The 24342-nt window shown below is 37.9% G+C and overlaps 1 protein-coding gene across 1 annotated transcript in view; it reads right to left on the reverse strand.

Annotated features, from left to right (window-relative positions):
• The window catches only part of pkd1l2a (polycystic kidney disease 1 like 2a), a 40071-nt gene extending 16561 nt beyond the window's left edge, over window positions 1-23510 (reverse strand). Inside the window, exons 1-21 of the mRNA XM_036587337.1 lie at window positions 23189-23510; window positions 19137-19295; window positions 18843-19031; window positions 15298-15408; window positions 12886-13033; window positions 11998-12227; window positions 11038-11445; window positions 9735-9847; window positions 9479-9626; window positions 9133-9322; window positions 6532-6640; window positions 6230-6362; window positions 4844-5209; window positions 4617-4759; window positions 4307-4489; window positions 2705-2842; window positions 2469-2624; window positions 2257-2381; window positions 1978-2098; window positions 1154-1285; window positions 742-967 (exon numbers count right to left, since the gene is read on the reverse strand). Of these exons, the coding sequence (XP_036443230.1) occupies window positions 742-967; window positions 1154-1285; window positions 1978-2098; window positions 2257-2381; window positions 2469-2624; window positions 2705-2842; window positions 4307-4489; window positions 4617-4759; window positions 4844-5209; window positions 6230-6362; window positions 6532-6640; window positions 9133-9322; window positions 9479-9626; window positions 9735-9847; window positions 11038-11445; window positions 11998-12227; window positions 12886-13033; window positions 15298-15408; window positions 18843-19031; window positions 19137-19295; window positions 23189-23510 (3850 nt within the window). The remainder of the gene's footprint in view (window positions 1-741; window positions 968-1153; window positions 1286-1977; window positions 2099-2256; window positions 2382-2468; window positions 2625-2704; window positions 2843-4306; window positions 4490-4616; window positions 4760-4843; window positions 5210-6229; window positions 6363-6531; window positions 6641-9132; window positions 9323-9478; window positions 9627-9734; window positions 9848-11037; window positions 11446-11997; window positions 12228-12885; window positions 13034-15297; window positions 15409-18842; window positions 19032-19136; window positions 19296-23188) is intronic.
• Between the last annotated feature and the right edge of the window lie 832 nt (window positions 23511-24342).

Below are 24342 nucleotides of genomic sequence, written 5' to 3' on the forward strand. Positions count from 1 at the left end.
GTTTTTCTGTCATTTTAACTACAATAATCTATACATGACTATGAAATATATGAATTAAATGACATAAAGAAAACAAATGTCAAATAAATATTATAAATAATATCATGAAAGTTGTTGTCCCCAGGAGTCGTGTCACTGGTGTTACTGTGTAACAAAAAAAATCTCTTATTTTGGAATAAAAGTCACACTGATCACATCACCCGACTTCCTTTCACCTATTTTCTGAGGATCTATGAAGAAAAGCACATGGTGAGTCCACTGTGTCTTTCAGTTATCAGAAATTCTCTCTTTTAGCTCATGATTTCATATGAAGCTCTTAGCTGAAGTCACTGGTGTGACTGACTTTATTCTGAGGTAATTGTGAAAAAATAGAACACAAATGGATTAAATTACATATTTTAGTGGATATTCCATGATTGACAACGTGTGGTTTGATGCTGTGTAGCAGCCATTTTGTAAAATGCATTGTTCATTAAAAATGTCTCTGGTGTTACTGTCACTTATGGATAGATAGAAAAGTGGACGTTTCTGTAGAATGACCCAAATACACATCCTAGTGAATCATTTTTCATTAAGTATTTTGTAAAGCTATGAATGATTTGTTATTGTATTGAAATGTTTATTGTTTAAACTATTAAAAAAATATGTCAATTAATCATCAAAATAAGAAGTAGGACACAAAACTACTATTATAATCAATAGTGGCAGCCTAAGTTCCCCTATGATCAGTTACTGAATCACCTGCTGGGCTGCCTGGTTGAGGGAGTTGGATTTTGGCCTTGTGGTTGGTGTCATTTGGGTAGTGTTGAAAACCCAAGAGTAACTGTAAAGGTGTCTCTTCTGAAGGGTCCAATTTCAAGACGAGAGATATGTCCGGTGTGGTAACATTGATGACCAGAGTGCTGTAATTTCCCAGGTCAAGAAATGTGCTGTTTACCTCAGCCACCGCTGCTCTTGGTAAGAGAATCTGGGAATCAGAGATAAACAGGTGGAACACATGGAATCTAATGACTGAATGTCTATATCTACATCTTTGAGACAAATTTGACCATTTTTCTGTAATGTTATGAATGCACATACACATGATACATGCATAAGCCCTGCATATATGCCCTGTATGTTCAGTAAGGTTTTAATGGCTAAGATGTCTTACCTCAATCTCCTCATTGAGGTTTGAGACTGGAATGACAGAACCGTTCTCTCTAGTAAGAGAGAGACCCCCGACTGCTCCACTTATGGGCTCTCCTTCACTCCAGGAGAAAGGGTTCATCCCAAAACTCAGCATCTGCCAGCAGTAAAATAATATTATAATAATAATGTTATTTACATAGCACCTATCATATATTTAAAAACGTAATGCTTTACAATATTTCCAATTTTCCGTCCATCTATCTATTGATGCAATATGTGTAAAGAATAAATACGATGCAACTCAATACATAATAAAAGGTATACAGATTGAAAAAGGTGTAAAAATTGAGTTTTATGGTCTTATTTAAAATTGTCATGAATAACGATTTCCAAATTTTCTTAAATAAAAAGATTTGCTTAACAACTTTTCTTGTGCTTAACAAATTCTCTTGTGCCTAACTTGTGGAACGGTAATATATCCTTGCTGTCAGAAGAAAAACTCATCTCCATTTTTGTTTTTCAGTTTTTCAATTTTTTGATATAATCTGAAAATGCAAATGTTGCCCTTTATATTGTGTGTAAATTTCATGATGAATGGACCAAAAGAAACGGCCCAAAAAAAACTTGGGAAAAATGTCTGGTTCCATTGACTTACATTAAAAGTAAAGTAGGTTTTTTCCTTCTCCTGTAAAGTTACCATTTTGGATATACAAGGTTTTCTTCTGACAAAAGCGATACGAAATAAGAATAAGAAAAACAATAAGAAACTGGCCTACAGTCCATGTCATACCAAGCAATACAGACCAAGTGGTGCATTCATCATCATGCACTAGCAGAAGATCTCACCCGCACATCCACCGCTTCCCGGGAAGGCAGCACATCAGGACCCAGAGATGGAAGCATGAAGCTGGCTGAGCTGCTGTTCTCAATGCTGAAGGACCGTCTCTGAAGCTTATCTGGAGACATTCTAATAAAAGATATGACGAAATGCAGAAGGTACTGAGTTAAATGGGTGTAGCGTCCCGGACGCTCTCCATGCTTGGATGCACAACTATTGAACACAGAGACCTTTCAAAAATGCTATATTCTTCATGGAAAAGCCATATTGGCCTTAGCTTAGTTTACCTGTTTACATACACGCTGATCTGGGCAGTGCTAATGATGATCGGCTCTTGGTTTGTCCTTTTCCCGGCCAGCAGGGCACTTTGAATGCTGTCTGCTGCATTCAGCAGAAGTTTTGAGATCTTTTCCTAAAGCAAAGGAAAAGGCATCAGAGGAAATATATAATAGCACACTGGCTAATGAGAGTTAGCCAAAGCTTAGCTTGCGAACAGTACCTGGTTGTCTGTGTTGGCAGACACTTTGAGGATGTTACTGGCAGCCTGAATGATGGGTGTGGCCGCCTGCTTCATTATTTCTTTGACATCCCCCTCTGAGGGAGTGAGAGAGACCAGGGATTTACTGAGGTTTGACAGAAGAGAGCTGGCCTGTAACTGTAGGACAGGAAGACACGTTAGAACGGAAATGGGTGATCGGTGATGTACCTAGTCCATAGTTCATCCGGAACAGGTACCTGGGCTGTAGAGGTCAACTCCTCGCCCTGTTTGGTGAGGCTCACCACAGCACCAGCTGTCATCTGCACTTCTGAAGGGTTCCCGAAGGGGGCAGCATTCACAGCTGTGCCCAGGTCTAACAGCATCTGTTCCCGTAACTTTGTGACAAACAATGTAATGTAAATATTTGTTTATAGTTATTTCCTTTACGATTTGATCACCAGATTTAATAATGGAATCATTTACAGCTTTACTTAACTTATTTAATCTACTGAATCAGTTAAAACTGCAGACCCACAGTAAAAAAAAAACTATTTTATAAGTCAATTAATTAACAGTTAATCAATATTTATTACCAATTATCTATTGGGAGGTGGCTGTTCCAAACCCTAACCCCTAAATTTCAACTTGTAAAAATATAGCTCATAATTTTTTTTCAAATTGTTTAAATACATATTTGATTTTTACATTGAAACATTTTAGATTTATCATGGGTATTATTTTTGCATAAAAAACTTCATTCAAAAAACGCTCTCCCGACTTTTCCATGTCACTACCGAAACACAGTGTTTTAGTCCATAGGCGGAGCCTTATTTTAGCCACACCCCTGCTTTTTAGGGCAGGAGGTGAGACTGTATCCCTGTCCCTCATGGCCACATGGTGGGCAGTTAGATCCCATTGTTTTGAAGTAAATGTTTTCTGAAAATCAGTGTATAACATTGGCAATTGTCACTGCACAAATACATATTTTCTCCAATTAAATAAACTTTTTTTGTGTTTTAATGAAAAAACTTTTATGCATGTAACAACAATCCAAAGCTGTCTTTGCTAGTCATGTTCTGCCTAGTGTTTTTGACTTCTGCTCAAAGTTGTCACTACTGAAACATTTCGTAAGGGGAAGATTGTTTAGAAAGAGACCAAATGAAATGCTCGATCATTTATTTTAATAAAATAAACATAATTAAGATACAGAGTCAATCAAAGCAGAAATATTTTAGTCTGAAGTCCAAGTCAGTTACAAGCCTGAACCTGTGTTTTAAATGCTCACTTTGAATGAATTTGGTTGAATAATCTATACAGTACTGGGATCATATTACATTTTATTATGATTTTATTTACATTTACATTTTATTATCATTTTATACACATATATAATAAAATTGGGTTTATAAGACTAAACATAGTGATTCCAAACAGTAGCATAAAATCTTTATAAAATAAATAAAGCATTCTATAATCTGATATTTCTGGCATTTATTGTGATGAAAAATTACTCACAATACCGTGCATTCTGCATATTAACTTAATTATATCCTATATCTTAACGTTATAGCACTTTCTCAGTCATTTTAGAATCTTTTCTGGCTCCTTTCATCAATCTGAACAGATCTAACATTTTCTAATTTTTATTCACATCTTTCAGTGTCTTATTGGTTATTTGAAACCTGTGAAGTTGCACAGGGCTAATATATTAGAATGATTGTATACACTTGTCTGCAACCAAACCAGTTTTATATTGCTGACAACATTAATTCCAAACCTCAAGTGCTGTACAATATAATGTGCTGTGTAAAAATCAGATATGAATATGAAGAACAGGCAAAAGCTTATATTCTTTGTACCCTTTTTCTGGCATCCTGATCTTGGCCGTCAGTTGAGTCCCCATTTAGCTTGTTACACACGGATTGGTACATCTGTGCCAGCGCTGGACCATTGAGCTTGCCATTCTGCAGCAGCTGATTCACCTGCTTGGACACAAGGGCCTCCAGATCCTGCACTGTGGGCCCAGTGCTGACATCATATACCTGATAAACCATGAAAACCACTTGAACCATGATTATTCAGCAACTACTGTAACTTTTTTCTGTAGCTACTAAGGATGTTATGTGGTTATAAGGGCCTGAGGTTTCCAGACTGTGTCCTAGTACAAACCTGGACAGTTAAAGTAGTATTAATCTTCTGTCCTGCTCCGTTCTCAACAGTGATGACCACAACCACACTATGGTTACTTTCAGTTCCCAGAGGAAAGAAGAGTGACTCCACCGTCTCCTCATGGCCACAGTGAAGGTAGTCTCCTGCAGTGGGAGGTAAATACATGACAGTAAACAGGAGAAGAGTGTTTTAAAAAATAATGTAGATTGGAAAAGAAAACTTCGTACCAGCAGAAGTTCTGAAACAATAAGTGCAGGCTGTGCTTTTGCAGAATAAAGGATCTACAGTGCACGTGGCGTTGAAGGGCGAGAAAACATCTCCCACAGTGGGGGTAACGATACAGGAGGGTGGGCTGTAAAGGCTAGCTGGGGAAACAGATGGCAATACAGTAACTGAGGCTGAATTAAAAGGAGCATAGGATGAAGCCATGGTGGATGAAGTATGAGGCTGTGATGTAGGGGATACACTGGTCTCAGAGGTTGGCTGCGTTGTCGGCACATGACTAGCAGGTTGTAATGTTGACGACGCAGTGGAGGAAGCACTGAAGATTGGAACGGTGAACTCAGCAGATCCAGATAAGCCATCTTTCACACCTTAGAGACAGAAACACATTTAATGTGGGCCTCATTAGAAATTCAGCAACAATGGCCTTCTCATCCAGAAACCTATACATATTTTAATACTGTCAATAAATGGAATGTGGTTAACCTTGGAAAGTCTAGAGTTATTCTCATACCTGTTTTACTATACTTCTGTACTTTTTCTGTACTTTTTCTGTTTTTTATGTCAGTATATGATAAACCCAACGATGAGTTAAAAAGATAAATTAACACTATTATTTTTATTATCACAAAAAACAAAAATGAATACTTTTATTTCACAGACATTTGCATTTATTTTAATGGTTATTTGACTGTTTTTATTATGGTAGAATACTGTATGTCAGAATAACCGGACGACACTGTTGGAATTACAGTAAAAGGCAGAATTTCTATGAAATTAAATAACTGCAAATGCAAACATTGTATTACAGTAAATAATGAGTTTTTTCAGGCACCCCAGCTGCTGGACTTGTTACCCAGCTGCTCACGTGCTGTATGTTGCTATGACTCCCGTTCCAATACAGTTTTAAATAGCTGGTTCCACTGAAGGCTTTCTTAATGAAACCAAATTTATTTCCAGCTACTGCAATGCGGTGAATTTGTTTAGTATGAAAGTATTTTGAGTTGGAAGTATCATTTACAAACAAAACAATGATGTGGCAGTATCAGTAATTCAGCTGACCACACAGGACAGGACCCACAGGAGAGTAGTGGTTTGAAACTGAGAGGCTACAATCGGGAAGGAGTTGGATTGTGTGGCCACTGTTACTCTCACTGGACATCGGTGATGAAAACTGGAAATTGGATTAATTTTACCCTGTTTGCGTGAGTTTCATGTTCAGTTAATGTGAACCTAATGTTGTTGAGTTTTTATAATGAAATTTTTTTTTAAACAACATGTGATGCAATCAATCTCAATTAGTTTTAATGAGCCACTGAGAAACAATTAAATAGAAATTACACTATTACACTATATTTATTTAGAGCAAATGAAAATCAAATGATACTGACCATAAGCCACGACATTGATGTTCTGCTGTGCTCTGACCAGAGTTGAACTCCTAATTGTGAGAGAGCTGGTTCCTTTCTTCTTCATTATCAATGGCTTCTGTCCACTATTAGAATAGCAGGAACTTAAAACACCCTAAAAGCAATGAAGATTAGCACTGGAGATTAGATGCATTTATGCAAACACAGAAAGTAAATGTTTCAGTCTATCACTGTCCACTGAAGCTATGTTAAACAAGTGCTTCCTTCAAAGTGAAATATCAGAGCATTTCTGTGTCTGTTACAGAACGTACGAATGCACTAACAGATACAGGGTTCGTGTCCTCAAAGTACCAAACCATTTCCTGACAGTCTTCACAGTGCAACTGCAAAGTAACACCAACGCTGGTATTCACTGGATTGCAATTGGAACATCTGAAAGAAAGTAAGAACAAAAGTTGAAGGGGTATAGATTAATTTCTAATTTCAAATTTAATATTGAATATATTTATTAAGAACATATTTCTTACAACCCTATTTCCAAAAAAGTTGGGACGCTGTGCAGAATGTAAATAAAAATAGAATGCAATGATGTGCAAATCATGTAAACCATATTTTTAAAGGAAAATACGACAAAGACAACATATCAAATGTTGAAACTGAGAAATTTCATTGTTTTTTGAAAAATATATGCCCATTTTTTGATGCCAAAAACACGTTTTGAAAAAGTTGGGACGGGGGCATGTTTACCACCGTGTTTCATCACCATGTTTGGGAACTGAGGAGACTGACTGCTGTAGTTTTAAAAGTGAAATATTTTCTTGTTCTTGTTTGATATAGGAGTTCAGCTGCTCATCAGTTCGGGGTTTCGTTTGTCATATTTTTCATTTAATAATGTGCAAAATGTTATCAGTGGTGACAAGTCTGGACTGCAGGCAGGTCAGTTTAGCACCTGGACTCTTTTAATACAGAACAATGCTGTTGTAATACATGCAAAATGTGGTTTGGCATTGTCTTGCTGAAATAATCAAGTCCTTCCCTGAGAAAGACGTGGTCTGGACGGCAGCATATGTTGCCAAAACATGTATATATCGTTCAGTATTAATGGTGCCTTCACAGATGTGCATGTCACCGTGCCATGTTCACTAATGCACCCCTATACCATCATGAATACTGGCTTTTGAACTGTGCACTGATAACAAGCAAAAATGGTCTTTAGCCTGGTGGACACGGTGTCCATGATTTCCAAAAAGAATTTCAAATGTCAATTTGCCTGTCCACAAGACACTTTTCCACTTCCCCTCAGCCCATTTTAAATGAGCTCAGGCCCAGAGAAGGTGGCAGCATTTCTGGATCCTGTTTATATATGGTTTCGTCTTTGCGTTGATGAAAAGCAAAGTTCTTTCGCTATTTTATGTTGAGAAACTTTATTCTTAAATTGTTGCACTATTTGATCGTGCAGAGTGAACCCCTCCTCATCTTAACTTCTGAAAGACTCAGCCTCTCTGAGATGCTTTTTTAATCCCAATCATGTTATTGACCTGTTGCCAATCAACTACCAGGTGTTTTTTTAGCATTACACAACTTTACCAGCCTTTTGTTGCCCTGTCCCAACTTTTTTGGAACATGTTGTTGGCATCCAATTCAAAATGGGCAAATATTTTTCAAAAAACAATACAATTTCTCACAAATTCAACATTTGAAATGTTGTCTGTGCACTATTTTCAATGAAATATAGGGATTTGCACATCATTGCATTTTATTTTTATTTACATTTTGCACAGTGTCCCAACTTTTTTGGAAATGGGGTTGTACATCTACAACTAGGACCACATTTATTTGAATTTTTTTATGTTTTATGTGTGTTATTAAAGACATTATGGCACTTGGAGAGTAACTGTTCCTTGAGAAGGTCATTGCGGCATGAGATAAGGACGTATTATTAGGATTATGCTCACCTTCAAACTATCCTACTAGACAGTGCAGCCTATGGTAGTGGAACTGGGTGAAGGGTGGCGGTGGAGATTATACGGGGATCTTTGGGCCCTTGGGCCTGACTGAGAGTGACTGCTGCAGAAGTTGCATAAAGGACACTATCTTTGTTGGCCAAACTTAATCAGTGACATTGTGTTTAGTCATGTTTCTGAAATAATCCAAGTCACCATTATATTAGCCCTGCAATATAGTGACAAATCAGCAACTGCATGCACAGGTTGTTGTAATTTACATATAATTTGCATAAAAGTATAATTAAGGCTTTGTCCAAGTAAGTCCTAGATGGGGGAGACACCTGAGGGGACTCTAACCTTCCAGCTCACTCATCTCTCTCTCTCTCCTTCTGTATCTCTCTGTTTCAGTTAAGCCTTTGCAGGAGTGGTTATATGTGTTTGGGTGAATGTGCCGATCTGATCTTTTGCCATTTTTACCCATTCTTTTAATTATGTTTCTTTTTATGCTCTTGTAATTCTGAAAAGCACTTTATTTATTACATTTTAAAATATTTTCATTTGAATTCTGTCTACTTTTAATACATTTCATACCAATTTTAGTTTATCTCAAAGCTGCACTATGTATGTTTTTTTAAATTTGGAGACCCCTCTGGTGGAAATGTGTAAGTCGATGGAACCAGACTTTTTTCCAAGTAATTTTGGGCCGTTTCTTTTGGTCTGTTCATCATGAAATTTACATATAATATAAAGGACAACAGGCATTTTATGTCAAATCATGTCAAAAACTGAAAAATCACAAAAATGAAGATTTTAGATAAAAGATAAAAGGTTTTCTTCTGACAACAGCGATTTACTGGATAGCGAGTTGTAAGAATTTTCCACAAGGACACATCAGAGCTTTCTGTGTGCAACCTGACCTAAATTAGTTCTTTTTTACTTGACTGGGTCTGAGAATGAAAGAATGTGCACTGTGCTTACGTGATGACTGGGTTTAAATCAGTCCCTGGTCTGACAGAGATGCATCTGGTCGCCGTCTGTGGCTGCGTCTCCCCGGTCTTTTTTGTGGCAGTCAGAAAGTAGAGTGAAAAACTATAAGGTGGAGGGAGACAAGCTGCACTTATCTCATGCATTTCAGTCTCAGTACTGACATTACAGGGACAAGTTCCACCTGCAGAGAGACGGAAAAGCAGCTGAGCCCAACATCCTGCTTTCTTTAATAACCAAAAAGCAGAGCCTCATGCAATCACTCTCACAATTACCACAAACATGAATGTGATACTCTTTAAAAGTATTCGCCGTATTTTATCCCAGGAGATGTACTTACTGCAGCTCCAGTAAAATGTATAAAGTCTAGCATTTCCATTTAGGCCATTAATTCCCAGCATGACGCTGGCTGTACCGATGACTGGGTTTTCTGGATTTGCAGTGATGACCAGGTTACTGTCTCTTGGGATTCTAACGAGTGCTTCAGTCTATGAAAGATAAGGAAATAAGAGACATAATATGACATATGTGATATTTCAAAAACATCTTGAATTTCATTTGGACATTCTTCATTTGGATGAGCCTGTTTTACATACCGTGTTTCCATCCTGGGCCACTGTGTCATCCTGGCAGTTCACTGTTATGTTTCCAGCATCCACTTCTATCACTGAAAACAAATTCCATGCCCTGACCAGAACATTCACTGCACCTGAAACAGCAAATGTTGAGTTCATTTGAAAACAACACATTTTTCTTGTATATGAAAGTAAGAGTTGAAATGGTCGTCTGCCCCAAAAGTCAAATTTACACAATTTTTCATCTTCTAGCAATTGTAGTTTATTAGGTATCTAATGTTTGTTTCTTGTACTGGAGCTGTGAGGCTAAAGCAGTTAACATTAGCCTCATTAAAATGGACATAAATGGAATGTGAAAGTTATTCATTTTTCAGGACATATTTCTTTTTTATTCCTCAATTTTCTCCCCAATTCAGTCATATTCAATTCCTCCCACTAGTTAGGACGTTAGTTCCCCCAGTCACACAATACCACCAGCGCTATGAGGGGCAAAAGCTAGCACAGGCTTCCTCCGAGTCCTGTGAAGCGCCACCGCATCTTTTCAAACTGCCGCTAACACAACGTTATTGGACGGCTGAACACACTAAGAGGAGAACATTAACCGCCAGTTCTGTTACGTAAGCCAACAGACGCCTGCGCTGACTAGCATCAATGGACTGACCACCCTAAAGTCCAGACCTCAGCATCACTGAATGTGTTTGGGATTGCTTGGATCATGAGCAGCAGAAGCTACAACCAACTTCCAAGACTGAACTTTGGAGGTGTGAAAAATGTCCCTGCAGATTTCTTTAAAAAACTGAAAGCAAGTCTCCTGAAAAGAAGGGAAGCTGTGATAAAGGATAAAGGCGGACAAACTAAATAGTAAAAAACATTATATTTAGTTGTTGAGGCTTCTGTGTATTTTGCTTTTTTCCTGATGCTGATAAAAGAATAACCTGTACTTTGTGGTCATTTTGACTGGAAATGAAATAAATGGAGAGCAGCCTCTGATTTTTGAAACAGTACAGCCCCAGTAAAATGTATAAAGTCTAGCATTTCCATTTAGGCCATTAATTCCCAGCATGACGCTGGCTGTACCGATGACTGGGTTTTCTGGATTTGCGGTGATGACCAGGTTACTGTCATTAGCCTAACAGCTCCAATGCAAAACTAAAGATGCTAAAGTCTTGGCTGATCAAGAACCTTTGAGGTAAAATTGTGTAAACTTGTTTGTTGTCCAAACTATCGCTTTACAACCAAACCGTAACACAAAGCATGAAGCTATAATAATGTGCAGAAATCTTTGTCATGAAACTAAAGAACATCAAGGCAACATCTATCGCACCTTTTATTGTGCTGGAGATGTTGAAGACATGTATGCTGCCATTTAGCATCTGATGGGTCTCAGAGATACTGTCATTGACCCCAGAGATCATAAAGAGCAGTTCCACTGGAGCTCCGCTACCCAGAGAGACATTAACGTTCAGGGCTGATCCTGAGCAAATATCCTGCTCTGGTGCAATAGAGGCCAGCAGTCCCTCCACTGGCTCCACCAAGCACAGCTGTAGAGCAGCAGAGATAATTGTAGTTGTCACCTCATTGGAGGCCAAGAGAGTCAGCTGATGGCATCCTGGGCCCAGCCGCTGTATGGTTTCTGGAGGTAAGGTGATGTTGTGGGGAATAATCCCTCTGACTGCAGGCAAGTGAGCAATTTCCATCCCTTTAAGCTGAATTTTGTAGGTGACGTTAGTTCCTATGGGAAGTCAGAGAGGTCTTGCTGTTTATCTAAGTCACTTTAAAGCACTTATTTATTACTCAAAACATTTTTTATGACTTTAAATATTATAAACAAGACGATGCATATTGCGTATCTTTTAATAATTCAAGTATTTTGGGGAAAAACAAGAAGCTGGGGGAAAAAAAAATAAGAAATAACAATATAGGCTACTGTAACTAGTGTAAATAATGTAATATATAATAAATAATTATTTTTGATCAGCTTGTTTGCCTCGAGATTTGATCCATACTTTGAAAAATGACCACGAGGAATTCCTGATTTAATTCATTCTCGATACTATACAGCCTTAATTTTAGAATCACCTACAGTGCTGTTCATCATTCTGGATATTCAACATTTTTACATTTTTAACAGCTTCTTACTAATCATTTAAAACCTGTTACATGTTAGAATCATTTTATACAAATATTCTGCAACAAAACTGGTTTTATATTATGAAAAACATTGCAAACATTTGAAATTGCAGCACAGATGTTTACATTTAAATGAATACAAGTGTTATGTTACCTGCACTTAGCTCCACTTGGATTCTCAGTGCATGTCGGTAGAGACCTGTGCAGTTGTCACTGTTTGTTGATTGATTTGAGCTGTGGCATCTTATTATCCCAAATTCTCCTAGTGGCTCCAGGATGGTGATGGTTTTCTGGGCTGTCACATGCCACTCACTGGTGCTGCACTCCACTGTAACAGTGTAGACTCCAGCGTGTTCGTACTTGTGCACCACGATACCCTGTAACCTGAAAATAAAGACTTTTTTTAAAGACATATAAAAGGTCTTCAATTTAACTTCAGTACCAGTATGTAGATTAGGCCTAATCTAGCACAAGAGGTTTTAGAAATTACCTTGGCCTGTAACAGTACGTTTTGGTGTATAATTACAGATTTTTTCCATTTTTTTATTAAAGTAATTAACTTTACAGAGTATTTGCTCCTCAACATCACAGAGTAAAAACTCCTCGTTTTCCACAACTCAGCTTCCAACTTGAAGACGCAACTAGCTGGTTGGCTAAACTGTATTTATTTTTTTATTTTCTCTTTTATTTAACATTTCTGTTAGTGCACTTTCAAAGTCATTATAACGTCTCTGGTTCAACCTAAACCTGTTGCTTATGCATTCTATTGTGAGTCCCTGTTAGCTAGCTATTTTAGCATTTAAGGTGAGTAAAGCCAGAAAGGCCAGTAAACCTAAAAGGCATAAGGCTTTATGTAAGGTTGACTGAAAGTAAATTAAAGTTATTACTTGATAAATAATTTCTTACTTAAGTCATTTTCACAGTGAAGGCTTTTATTTGTCTTTAAGTAAGTTCTTCATTGCAGTAGCAGTATTCCTCGCACCGAGTAGAACTAACAGTAATCTAAAAATTCCGTCAAGGTGTGGAAGAGGTTGTATTTTACCCTTCAGGCCTGTAGGGGTCGAGAGTGTGCCCATCACCGGTGGTCAAAGTGCATGTGAGGTTGCCTTGAAAAGGATGGAGCAGCCACTTTACTCTTAAAGTGACATTTTCAAAAACAGCAGCCAGTTTGTCCATCAGCAGGTGAAGAGCTGTAAGCAAAAATGTCCAGAATGATGATATCACCTACAAACCAGTATTTATTAAAACTTTAAAATATTGCCTTAAAGCCCATGTGTCAAACACAAGGCCCGGGGGCCAGATCAGGCCTATGGCATAATCCTATCAAAAATTACTTTCATTTTCTATTAATATTAACCATTTTCACAACACACTGCATTACAATCGCCAGCATGCACTGCAGCATAGTATACATAATGTAGCCTATTGTAATGTGCATAATGCTGTGTACTGCAGCCTATTTATATATTTATTCATATATTTATTATTCCTTATGTAATAAGTAGGTTCACTACAACTGCCTTTATTTTGATGTTGGTGTTTTTGGCATTTTGAATAAACAATGACCAGCTCAGGTTATAGCAAAATGTTATTTAACAATCAAATAGAAACACAGACATTCTCTGTTTTTTTAATGAGGCCCTTTTAGTGGTTGAGTTTGACACCCTGCCTTAAAAGAATGGTTCCCTGAAAATCACACTGACACATTTCTGTCCTTTACCCAAATATAGTCAATCAGCCAACACATGTTTGGTGTCAAACATCTGCCTCTATAGCAGGGGTCTTTAATTAAAATTCAGTAAGGTCCAGTTAGAGAAAATTTCCTCAAACAAAGGTCCGGAACATCATATTGTCTGACTTGCATCATGATTCAGTGCCATATACTGTTTACTGAAGTCGCTTAGTAGGTATATCAACATCCTATACAGTCAACAACTGAATGTCACATCAAATAAAGTGCGATTCAGTCATATTTCAACAACATTTATTGTCAGTTTTCTCTTTTTAGAGCACAACGTGTGAAATAACTTCCCTCTGACTCACTTTCTTCTCCGAATGCTGTTTCTCGCTTCGTCCCACCCCTGTGTGTGCTATTAAAATAGGACCACCCTGTCGAAATCAAATAATTCTTTATAGGACCAGGTCCGCATAGGACAACGTCTGGGTCTGGACTCGGACCGCGGTCCACCTATTAGTGACCTCTGCTCTATAGTTTTTAACTGATGCTACAAGACTAATGTAACTAAAAAAGTAAGGAAGGTCTATATCACACAATGTTTTTTACTGATATTAATCTTATTATATAAGCCCCCACATCTTTAAAAGATACAGGGTTTTGTTCTGACAGCAGTGATATACAGCCTTTTATCCAGCTTCTATATGTCATGTCCATATGTGGCAAATCTCAGCTTATTTAAAATTGGACATTTTCAAATATAGGCCATATATTTCAGCCATATAACAACATATACAAACATATGTGTGTAACACATATTTAAAAATATATGATAGAAAACATCATTCATAAATGGATAGGGTATATTACTCATGTAAGATAGTTTGATGTATAAAGTGTTTTTGCATCTTCTTTATTTTTTCAGATACTTCCTAAAATGTTAAAATTAGTATAATAACTACAACGAAACTCTAAAAACATGTACACTGTCATCTTTGTCATTAATGAAAGCATAAATCATTAAATAACTGAAAATATCTTTCCCTGACACATTTAAATAATATAATATTCAAAACCGAACAGATAACATTTGAACAATTTAACAGTATTGGTATGCATTTAACCAAGCATCAGAAATATGTATGGATCCATATATCATGCACATGTCCAATATTTTATACTTGCATATGAAGAAAACAAATGTGTATATATTTTAAATATATGACTGACTTTTTAATATGTGCAAATATGGGCACATATCAGATTTCCATATAGGGCAAGACTAAAGAAGTACATTTCAGTCTTGGTAGATTAAGTATTTTGGGTTAAGAGAAAATGATCTAAAATTCACTTTTTCATGCTTTACACTTCAAACTCTGGCATTAAAACTTGGCCATTTCTTCTTTTGCCATGACACTTGCCATAACTGCCATAACTGTAATGATAACAGCATGATCTGTCTTTCCTTTAATCATAAACCTTTGACCTTTGGCTTCACATTTCTTTGAGCCAACAACACTAAAACATTGGATTGTGCAATAGATAAGACCACAGTAAAGCCATGCTGTGAGACACGTATTGTAGTCATAATTATAGTGTTTAAGGGCTATGCCTTAGTTACCGCTTGTGCCGTGAGGGAATTACACCTAATCGTCAATAACCTGCTAATGTGATACTTGACTTGTATTTGACCTATCTGAATGCTCTAATAAATTTATAGTGAAAGACTTTTTATTGATCAGTCCTATCCTGATAAGAACAATAAAAGAGAGCTCTGACCGTCTTTGCAGTGATACTCCACTGACAGGTAACTCCCCAGGCCCGGGCAAGGATCACCAAAGGATGCTACGTCTGCTGCGGCCTGGCAAACCTGCAGGCCATGGCAGTGCTCTTGAGAGAGGAAGGTGAAAGTGATAACAACATGTGAATCTTTTTCTTATGTAAACAACTGTTTCATCATTAAAAGGGAATTCCACCAATATTTCAACATTTCTCCATTATTGGATCGATGAGATGTAAACAAAGTTATTCAGAGTGCTTTGAAATGCATCATTCTAGACAACCATTTAGAGTGGTGGTGATGGGAACCAGACATCTGAGAAGTTCAATGCCTCCAAAAGCTCCCTCGCAGAAAGTTATTGCATGAAATTGTTATAAAATGTGCTGCCTGATGCCTGAGACATTGTTTTATGACAGTTTTGTGATCAAGTTTTGTCCTAAAGTGTATTTTTTTAAATCCATTCATGATGGAGAGGTACATGAAGGCCTTTCCAAGGGAAAGTAGTCCCTGAAGAAAACATATTTTTTGGATTCATCACTATTTTATCATTATCAACATTACGTATAAATAGGTTTATAGGTTAAATGGTCATTTTAAATAGCAAATAAAATGGCTGTTGCATTGAAGTCATTATGACCCCAGGTTCCTATCACACCATAGTAAAGAAAGTCTGTAAGTTTCTCTTCTTTTGGTGATTTTCTAAGTGAAAATAAGTTAACATGTTCTACAGAGGACACAGTTCTTAATGCACAATCATTGTCTATATGCTGAAATTAACATCTTGGAAAACATAATAAAACATAAAAGGAGGCCTCTGAAAAAGTTATAGTACATTTTACATGTGACGTGTTAAAATCAGCAAAAAAGTATAAATTGTGCATTGAAATTTGCAGAAAATGCCAGACTGAAGTGTGTTTTCTGCACACATGTTAACTTATTTTCACTTAGAAAATCAACAAAACATGTCATTTGACTGGGGCTATTTTTGAAAAATGGGTGGAATTCCCCCTCAACTACTCTGAAATAAAATACTGTCAATAAATATACACACCACAAAGCCTTGACATTTCTATAGATTCATGTTGTTGAATGTTTATTTATTCGTTCATTTTTAAACTAAAATAAAATTGCCCTCTTTGTTGAGGCCACTGACCATGGAATGCCATCTGCTCAGTTCAAACCAGTGTTTATAGCCCCCTGTAAATATTTGATTGGTGTTTGTTTGGACACCATCCATCTTAAAGGCCTCTTGTGTGAATCTGTTACCCAAATCAAAGTTCAAATGCACATTTATTTTCTGCGCCTTTTAACCACAAACCTGTTGTGAAACAACAGATTTCCATGCATAATAACAGCGAGTGAATGAAGAGGAGGTGGAGAGAAGATGTGTATTAGGAAAAAAGGGAGCAGTGGGAAAACAGTTAAACATGCAATAACAACAAAATGGCCAAACAAGGGCAAAGAGACTCTGAAAACTACAGCTTAACACAAATCAGGTTTAAATTTCATTATTATTTAAGAATCAGGGTTAAACAGATGACCTACCTGTTTTAAATGACCTCATACAGAGGTCAGAGCTCAATTAGACACAGATCATTAAAAAGCACTGCTGATTTTACTTTGTCATAAATCGTCACTGTCCAAAAAAAGGCATATCTCCATTTTTTGCACCATTTGAACTCAGCAGCCAAACTTTACGTTGGGTGAAAAGTTCATAATGAATGGACCAATAGATATGCATCAAAAATGACTTGTAATAAATAAATGTACATTAAATAATGTAAGTTAATAATGTTTTTGCCCTCTCCTGTAAAGTTCCCATTTTAGAGATAAATGTATTTTTTGGACAGTGATGAAATCTTTGTTGACTTGTTTGGAAAAGGGGAAGTACAGCCTACAGAAACTGTGACGGATCAGTTTCCGCCGTTCATAAATGACGCCTTAGCTTGGATACATTGCAGAGAATAAGGATGTTTTGTGGCCTGAGTTTGGGTTCATAGGATTCTCAGTGCAGTGCTGCAGCTGCAATAACTAACAATAACTCATTTATTTCTGTAATCTAGCTTGCATTATTCACTCTTGTATAGCATAAACAGTTCACAAAGAAGTACACGCAATTTAATGTATGAAGTAGCAAAGATACCTTCTCTAGGTAGACAAAGCACTTTTTTGTAAGTCGCTCTGGATAAGAGCGTCTGCTAAATGCTGTAAACGTGAACACATCAGATACTGTATCTACAGTTAAGTGCATTTGTTTACCCAAAGTAATGATTTCCAATTGAAATTCCAGCTAACATGATAAAATCAACTAGTCTGGTGTGCACACTCTTAAAAATAAAAATTACTAAGTGGTTTTGGGGTTTGATATACAGTTCTAGGAAAAATACTGTCACTGTCCAAAGAAAAACAAGTATCTCCAAAATAGTAAATTTACAGGAGAGGACAAAAACACTCTTACCTTTCAATGTAAGTTAATGCAAAGAGGTTCTATTCCCAATCTTCATGAAATTTTCACAAACCATAAAGAACGGCTGGTGTGTTGAAATAAGGCAGAAAAATAAAAATGTACAAAATGGGAGATGGGACATTTTTCTTCAGATAGCGACAACATACACTGATCAGGCATAACATTATGACCACCTCCTTGTTTCTACACTCATTGTCCATTTTATCAGCTCCACTTACTATATAGGTGCACTTTGTAGTTCTACAATTACAGACTGTAGTCCATCTGTTTCTCTGCATACTTTGTTAGCCCCCTTTTACCCTGTTCTTCAGTGGTCAGGACCCCATGGACCCTCACAGAGCAGGTCGTTTTTAAACTGGATTTTTTAAACACTGTGTCCACTCACTGTCCACTCTATTAGACACTCCTACCTTGTAAGTCCACCTTGTAGATGTGCAGTAGAGACGATAGCTCATCTGCTGCTGCACAGTTTGTGTTGGTCATCCTCTAGTCCTTCATCAGTGGTCACAGGACGCTGCCCACAGGACACTGTTGGCTGGATATTTTTGGTTGGTGGACTATTCTCAGTCCAGCAGTGACACTGAGGTGTTTAAAAACTCCAGCAGCTCTGCTGTGTCTGATCCACTCAGACCAGCACAACACACACTAACACACCATCACCACCACGTCAGTGTTACTGCAGTGCTGAGAATGATCCACCACCCAAATAATAACTGCTCTGTGAGGGTCCATGCGGGTCCTGACCACTGAAGAACAGGGTAAAAGGGTTCTAACAAAGTATGCAGAGAAACAGATGGACTACAGTCTGTAATTGTAGAACTACAAAGTGCACCTATATAGTAAGTGGAGCTGATAAAATGGACAATGAGCGTAGAAACAAGGATAAGGTCATAATGTTATGCTTGATCGGTGTAGATGTGTATATGGCTCGTATGATTATTAGAGATGATGAGAAACCCTCAAAAAGCTCTACATCAATCTGAAGTTCTGCTCACAGTCAAAGACCAAGAACCAGAGGAAGATGCAGCTGGAAGGACTTGCAATTGTGCTGGAAGGACATCCTGCAGAAGAACATACCAGAAACCAAGTCCACCACGTCCATCCAGCTGCACTCCTCCTGTAAGGATGTGTGAGTGGGAGAATAGCTGGTTCTGCAGTAGTGCCGCGTCTTCCTGCCGTAGAAACTGTCATCAATCTCTATCACCTGCCCAGATCCACACTGCAGTGTTGCATTATGGTCTGCGCAGGCTAGAGAGTGTCCCGACTCTGAAACAAATGCAGGAAATGTGTTTACAGTCGACTTAATAACCATGTACCACAACCGACATTGACTCCAGTGCATTAACAGGCAATTAAGAAAGTAATACTAACCAAACTGGCAGATAAAGTAGAACTCCTGACTGCAGTTACCGCTTGTTCCCCATTGAAATCCAGAGTCTTTTGAGATGTAACCACAGCCTGCACCCGGGATGGGCTCACCGAGCCAGTTAGAGTAGCTCACATCAGAGCCATCCAGCCAAGACAAGGAACCTGCAGGTGTAGAGCATTTCAACTGAGCTTAAATGAGGGTGGCTTTGAGTCAAACAAGATGCCTAATCCTCTGGTGTTGGTTGCATTGCACATTCTGCATTGCATTCAGACTGCATGACAAAATTTGAAGACATGATCTCGTGAGTAGTCACGGGACCAGTTTCTATAGGGTGCCCTTGTTATAAAGAACTAGTGAAGTGTGGATCATCACTGTCCGTTTTTTCGGTGATTGTACCTTTTGAAAACAGCATTCATTTACACTGTGAGAAAAATTTCAATGAATGAACTAATAAAAATGCTCTAAATCACTTGAAATGAAATTTCTTTATATTAACATACATTAAAAATTAAGGATGTTTTTGCCTTCTTCTTGTAAAGTTGCCATTTTGGAGATTTGGAGAGCGACGATATGGAATATATTTCATAACTCATTGAATAGAGAAAAAAGATAATAGAGATTCACGGTTATTAGATTACTGGTCTTAAGTATACAGACGTTATCCTTTTGTGTTGTGAGCTAGGTGGGAGCAAAAAAAAGCAGACCGTCTGAGGGTCCCTGAGGGCCAGTTTGAGACCACTGCTGTGAACTATTTTGTAGAGCTACACTTTAAAGAGGATTTCGACCATTTTCCCCCCAATATTTCCCATAATTAAATGGTTAAGATGTAAACAGCATCATTCAAAGTGGTTTGATGTGAAATGCGTAGTTCTAGCGAAACTTACAGAATCAGAATTGTTCACAGTGGTGGTGATAGGAACCAGACGTCCAAAGCATTTAATACCTCTAGAAGCTCCCTCACCTTAAATTATTACACAATATGTTTACACGTACACTGCTTGATGCCTGAGACATTGTTTTACAATAGTGTTGAGAAGGCACAAGCATGTTCACAGATCATACTGGATAGTAAATAAATGAATAAAATGGCTATGTTTACATTGTAAACATCACAGCCTCTGGTTCCTGTCACCAACACTGTGAAGAAATCCAAGTCAGTAAGCTTTTCTACAATGAACCATTTCAGATTAAACCACTCTGAAGGACTTTGTTTACATCTCAATCACTGAATTATGAGGAAATCTGTGGAATTCCAAAAAAAAGGCTGTTAAAAGGTTCTAGGCTTGGACAGTTCTGGGAAAAGGTTTAATTGGTATAGAAACATTACATTATGTAGTAGGACTGTAATATGGCTAGAGCCATAGCTCGTGGCTAGTGTATTAGCTTGGAGCTAGCAATTTGGACTACTTGATGTGGAACCTCTATGTTATGTCGATTCTTTAAACTCTGAAGGGGAAATCCACCAATTTTTCAAAATTTCTGCATAGTTAGCTTATGAAGATGTAAACAAAGTCATTCATGGTTTGATGTGAAATGCACTATTCTAGAAAAACTTACTGAGCCAGAATTGTTCACGGCGGTGGTGACCGGAACCAAGCGTCCAAAGCATTTAGTGCATGTTAAAGCTCCCTCCCCTCCCGTGAAAGGTATTATACAACATGGCTATGAATATGCTGCGTGAGGCACTGTTTATGAATTATGAACGATTTGAGGTAAAGTTTATGCCTAAAACACAACTCAGGTGAACTCTTTACAGTGGTGGTGACAGGAAGCAGGGATTGTGATGTCTACAATGTAAATATAGCCTTTTTATTTACTTGCCAAAATGACTAGATTTACATTGTAGACGTGATAATCTCTGGTTCCTATCACCACCACTATAAAGAAATCCAGGTTAGTAAGCTTCTCTGCAGTACACCATTTCACACTAACCCACTCTGAACGACTTTGTGATGTGAATTATGCAGACATTTTGAAAAATTAGTCTTTAAAAAGGTTCTTCACACTCACATCTCATTTACACATAATGGTTTTTTAAAGAACCATCAATTGAGAGATTCTTTGGGGAACCAAAAGGGATTCTTCTATGTTAAAATCGACCACTTAGTGTCCTCTACAGAACATCTGGTTTCTATATCTTTGTCATTTAGACGTTGCATCCGTACTGAACTGCTCATTGATGAAAACCGAATCTAGTACAGCCGTGAAGTTTTGTTGGTTCTATCTTCTGGATTGAAATAAAACCTATAGAACGGAAAGCAGCAGCAGGTGAAAAGACAACACAATAGGAGCTGCGCTGGCGTCCAAGCGATAAAGCCCAGCCCCTTTGTGCTCGCCCTAAAAAGCTTCTCGGTGAAAGAAAGAGATTGGCATGGCAACCGTTTTGTGGGCCTGTGTGAATGAAAGCAACAGGTCGCTGCCCACTGGAGATATCTACTGAGAAACATCTACAGTGCGTAATCCTCAGTCACAAATTAGGCTATCAGTGGAAAAGCTGGACATAAAGTACAAAAAGTGTTCACGTACTGTGTGCCTTTGGAAATGTTATTCTAGGACAAATCTGACTGATAAAGTCAACAAACAGACAGCTGACGAGATGGTGTTGACACACTGGCTCTCTGTAAAGCCAATCATACCAAAAAATAACACCTAATTAACATGTAATTTGTGAATGAAGTGGCATTTAAACACCCAAGGCTCTGGAAACATTCACAAAGAAAGTACAAATGAAGGTGTGTCTCATTCTTAAGCATTTAGCATAAGAGATGGCGAACATGTAAGCAAATATTTAGCAAAAATTTAACTCCTTAATATTTGATAACCACCATGATTTGTTCTGTAACTACACTTAAAAGATGTTGCATTGAATTCACTTGATTCAAAGGTTTACATTATTTTCTCATGAATAAAATATAATACATTAACACAACTATCGTAGAAATAAACTGAAAGACAAAACTGAGTTGATGTAAATACAGTACTATGCAAAAGTCAGAGCCCTTTATTAATTTCATCTGACGTCAAATCGGTCACTAAGTTCAAATCCTTCACTTCTCAGGAAATATTTCTAAAGAGATTAGATAAAAGTCAAGGAAAAAAGTGCAAAAATACATGAGTTTCCAAAATGATTTAAAAATACAGAGAAAATTGGACTCCTAACAACCATGCAACACCACCAACACTGTCAGCATCAGATAAACAGCACTCAGAGCTTTCATCTTTGAGAAATAGGAGAAAATTAAGCTCCACTCTTGCTTCAAAAATCTGATGTAAGAAGACAACTCAACATTATGAGTCTAAAAGGATGTGTAGCTGTCCAGAGGCTGTTACTGAAAAAAGGAAATAGACAAAAAAGAAGAAAGGTTGCAAATCAAACAAAGAAGCTGCTGGTGTTCTCAGATCAGTGGACTGACCACCCTAGAGTCCAGACCATCATTGAATATGTTTGGCATTACTTGGATTGTAAGAAGCAAAAAATGCAACCAACTTCCAAGACTGAAGTTTCTGCAGATTTCTTAGAAAAATTAAAAGGAAGGCGAAGAGTGAACATTCTAAAAATCGAAATAAATTATTCAATAAACGAACGGTGGTCTCTGACTTTCGCACAGTTCTGTATCTAATTCATGTGGAAGTGATGTGTTCATTTGAATCAATGCAAACCTTTTAGTGCATTATCAAACTAATGTGTACATTAAGTAGTGAGGAAGTGAAGTGTGGACCTACATATGGGCCCTAGACCTCATTGACGGGATACATCTGCACTTTTTGATCTAAGCTCTATCTGTTATGTCTGTAATGTGCAACTGATTAACATAAACAATAATTTCCCAATGGTTGATTCAAAGCACTTTTGTAATAGAAGCCAATGGGCAGATGCTGAAGCGCTTTTTGAGAGAACTGGTTTTCTGTTCTTCTACTCACTAAAATGGGATGTCACGAAATTATTATCCATAGAAATTGACTGTATACTAAAGATGTGTCAGATAGAGACTCAGCTGAAAGACACTGGAGTATCCCTTTAAGTTCTGCAGCCTCCAAATTCCGAAGCACTTACCCTCAGTGTCAGCGGAGTCCAGGCTAAGGTTGAAGGAGGTGGGCGCCAGCCCCAGCCACCAGTCCAGCTGTGGCTGCAGATGTTTCTGGAGAAACTGCTGAGTCTCATCGTTCTGGATGAAGGCCAGGTGTCCACCACCACGCTCACACCAGCCCTGTGCGCTGAGGAAGCTGCACTGCAGAGCCACAAACTCAAAGCAGGAGCCCTCAAAGGCCTGCTGCTGCTCTGGACAGGACAGAGACTCTATGTTCACTTCAACATCAGCTGCAGTGACAGCGAAGACCAGCGCAAGCAACAGAGTGGACAGAGTATGTGTGGCCATCCTTTACCTCCTCACCTGCACCCTATTACAGGCAGTCCGTCGTCCCTCCATACTTAAAGGGTCCTGACGTCAGACAGGCTAGTCATGCCAGTAAGCCTGTTCGTTTAACAAAGGCCCAACTGCTGGTAAGTGGGCTTTGTGCTCGTCCATTAGATGTATTGTCCCCAAGCATCAGGGTATGCAGTGTAATAAGGGCCCCATGTGTAAATAAGCCAAGCACAATCTTCTCCCCATGCAGGCAGCTATTAACCTCTCAATACACAGCCTGCAGAGTGGGAGATAAGCCGGGGGCCAAGCATGAATGACGGTCCTGTGACATCCGATCATCAATTACGATGTAAAAGATTTTATGTTGACTGCTTCAGCCTATTGTGTTGTACAAATGCTTATCTACTCAGGAATAAAGCAAACAAACAACAAAATAATGATTAAAGGGGAATTCCAACTCTTTTTCAAAATTTCTACATAATTTAATTGTTGAGATATAAAGTCATTTACAGTAGGTTGATGTGAAACAGGCCATTCTTGAGCCAGAACTGTTCACAGAGGAGGTGATGTCCAAAGCATTTGATGCCACACTATAAAAATTAACAGCACAACAACTTAAATACTACAAAAAGTTGGAAAATTAACAAAAATAGGTAACTTTATTCAAACGTATTATATTGAATAAATTGAATTCCATTCAGTTTGTTGGACTTTTGTTGGACACTTTGTTGAGTATTTTGGACTTTGGACTTGTAATAGGTGCACTCACTCAATATATTTAAGTAATTTTGACTAGGAGTTATGCTGCAGTGACTTAAATTCACTACCTTTATACAAATTGTGC

The sequence above is a fragment of the Colossoma macropomum genome, unplaced genomic scaffold (assembly GCF_904425465.1).
Source record: "Colossoma macropomum unplaced genomic scaffold, Colossoma_macropomum, whole genome shotgun sequence".
Taxonomy (NCBI): domain Eukaryota; kingdom Metazoa; phylum Chordata; class Actinopteri; order Characiformes; family Serrasalmidae; genus Colossoma; species Colossoma macropomum.